Source organism: Photinus pyralis, unplaced genomic scaffold, assembly GCF_008802855.1.
Source record: "Photinus pyralis isolate 1611_PpyrPB1 unplaced genomic scaffold, Ppyr1.3 Ppyr1.4_LG2, whole genome shotgun sequence".
In the NCBI taxonomy this organism is placed as follows: Eukaryota; Metazoa; Arthropoda; class Insecta; order Coleoptera; family Lampyridae; genus Photinus; species Photinus pyralis.
In genome coordinates, this window is record NW_022170403.1 from 7,315,787 (window position 1) to 7,318,026 (window position 2,240).

General features: G+C 36.4%; 1 protein-coding gene across 1 annotated transcript; it reads right to left on the reverse strand.

The window, feature by feature from the left end:
* Nucleotides 1-689: 689 nt before the first annotated feature.
* Nucleotides 690-1,979, reverse strand: LOC116163419. The gene is made up of 3 exons (XM_031477329.1): nucleotides 1,957-1,979; nucleotides 1,734-1,897; nucleotides 690-1,465 (listed from the first exon to the last, which is right to left on the reverse strand). Exons 2-3 carry the CDS (start codon nucleotides 1,839-1,841, stop codon nucleotides 1,163-1,165), a joined length of 411 nt encoding a protein of 136 aa, XP_031333189.1. The 5' UTR covers nucleotides 1,842-1,897; nucleotides 1,957-1,979; the 3' UTR covers nucleotides 690-1,162.
* Between the last annotated feature and the right edge of the window lie 261 nt (nucleotides 1,980-2,240).

Below are 2,240 nucleotides of genomic sequence, written 5' to 3' on the forward strand. Positions count from 1 at the left end.
TTCAGTAACACTTTTTCCGCGCTTTTCCGGACAGTTAGACTTGTAATGTCCTATCTGTTTACACCCAAAGCACGTAATGTCCTTTTTCGCACCACCTGCACTGTTGCCTTTATTATCTACAGTTTCGCCCTTTTTCTTTGACATTTTCTTGCCAAATTTTCCCGCGAAAGCACTACTGCTGCCACCTTTAGTGTCGAACTCCATAGCAGCTTTGTTTTTATGGCATCAGTGGTAATTTTTACACCACTATGCTCGATGGCCATAATCATTGGAGAATACTTTTCCGGAAGGCCTGTAAGTAAAAGCTCCAGAGTCTGCGAACATACCTTTTAGTTTATTCCACAATCCCTCTGCTGTTTTTTCTTCTTTGATGTGGACATACAATGACGCATCAATGGTGTAAACTAGCTTCGCCTTTGCCTGGTTAATCTTCCCTTCGTCTTTCTCTTTGTCCGAGATACAATCTTGTAACCCGTCTAACAGAAAGTTTTCACACGCGAAGGGGCTTGGGTACACTCGCGATAAAATGTCCACCTGATGACATTTTTCAAACTGAATTTGCATTAAACGTCTGAACAAACACCACAATATTAATATTCACCTGCTCAGTGATACTGGGCACTCATAACCTGTTGAAATTTAATATTTAAGCGACAGGTAGAATAATATTAAGTAATCATTCCGTTTATTGACAAAACAACTTGGTTTCTACTGACAACGTGACTAAGGACAGTTACTAAAAATAAGTACACATTATAAAAATTACAGTAGGCGCACATTGTACAATTTTTCTTTTAATTGTTTGCACTAAATTCTAACACATTCTAGGTACCTATTATTAAATACCGTCAAATGGACATTTTTTAAACATTTAAATAATACCCGTGTAATCTTGAAAATTGCGTTAGTTTTAATTACACACTCGCTCTTTGTCGATAAATTGTATCTTTATTTTGCCTTAAAACAAATATACATTCATGACATGACATCGTACAACACATATCATACTACACTCAACTCTACGTTGTTGCCAAGTCTAAAATACATCGTTGTCGCACGTTAAAAGTTCAACATGTAATACATTGATCGGTGCGATTGGCGAGGTTTCAATCGCCTCACTGGCTGCTATTTTTTATTTCCTTTCATCTGTCCTTTTTGTCTTTTACTTCTGTTTCTGTGACTGCTTCTGCGTTCGCTTCTGCTTCTGTGTTTGTTTTTGTTTCTGCTCCTTCTGTGCATCCAGGATATATTGTGGATCGACACATTTCAAGTTTTGCCCTCGTCTGTTAAGTATAATTTCAGGTGCAACACAATCTAAATAAAACCGCATTAATTTTGGCAGCATAGTGCCGTTCCATAAATGGCTGTCCTTTAAAATTTCCTCAACAAACAATTCGTTATCGTCACCCGAATAAACAATAAAGAAACATTTTTTGACGTTCGTTATGGCGAGCTGTCCCTGAATCTAAAATAAAAAAAAACTTATTGCATATTTTTCTTTTCTTATTTGTACATGTTGTACCTAACTACCTATATGTTTCAAATTCGTGTCTCACTGATACCTCCATAATAATAATAAAAAATTGAACGAAAGAAGTAAACAACAATGGTTATTTTAAAACCTAAATGTGTTTTATCGATCAAAAAATAACTACGCTATACTGTAACCCTTCCTAATATGGAGATAATCGTAATAAAAAACGTTTTTGAAACACCATGTATTTGCTTCCTACTTGGTAATAATAGTTGTGTGTCTTCTTTAAACCAATATCCCTATTTCCATTATGAGTCAGATACTGCACTTCTTTGCTCTCAAGCGCTTCTTTTAAAGATTTTTTCATCGTTGCAACTTTGAATGAGCATTTTACTTCCACGATTTCATCCTCGGAAATAATTCCTGAAACGATAAGCGCAATCTGTGAAAGTATTCAATTTGCCAAAAAGAGGTAGTGTTACCGTCAGGGGATGCTCCTAAATATCCGCAGATTACATCTATATATATAGGCCTGCTTGTTTAACGTTTTTGCCAGTAAGAGTTTCAAATTTACTTATGGGCACACTCGTGTATTTTGCCATATGCCATGGCAGGTGACTGAAAATTATAGTCCGTGCTGAGGATTGATTTAACGGCGTCGCACGACGTTGTCTTGTCTCTTTCCTTTTAACCACATCGCCAAACTTTGAAGCGGTTAATCGATGGAGTCGCTCATTCTTATAAATAGAATTTTCGAATTGTCCAA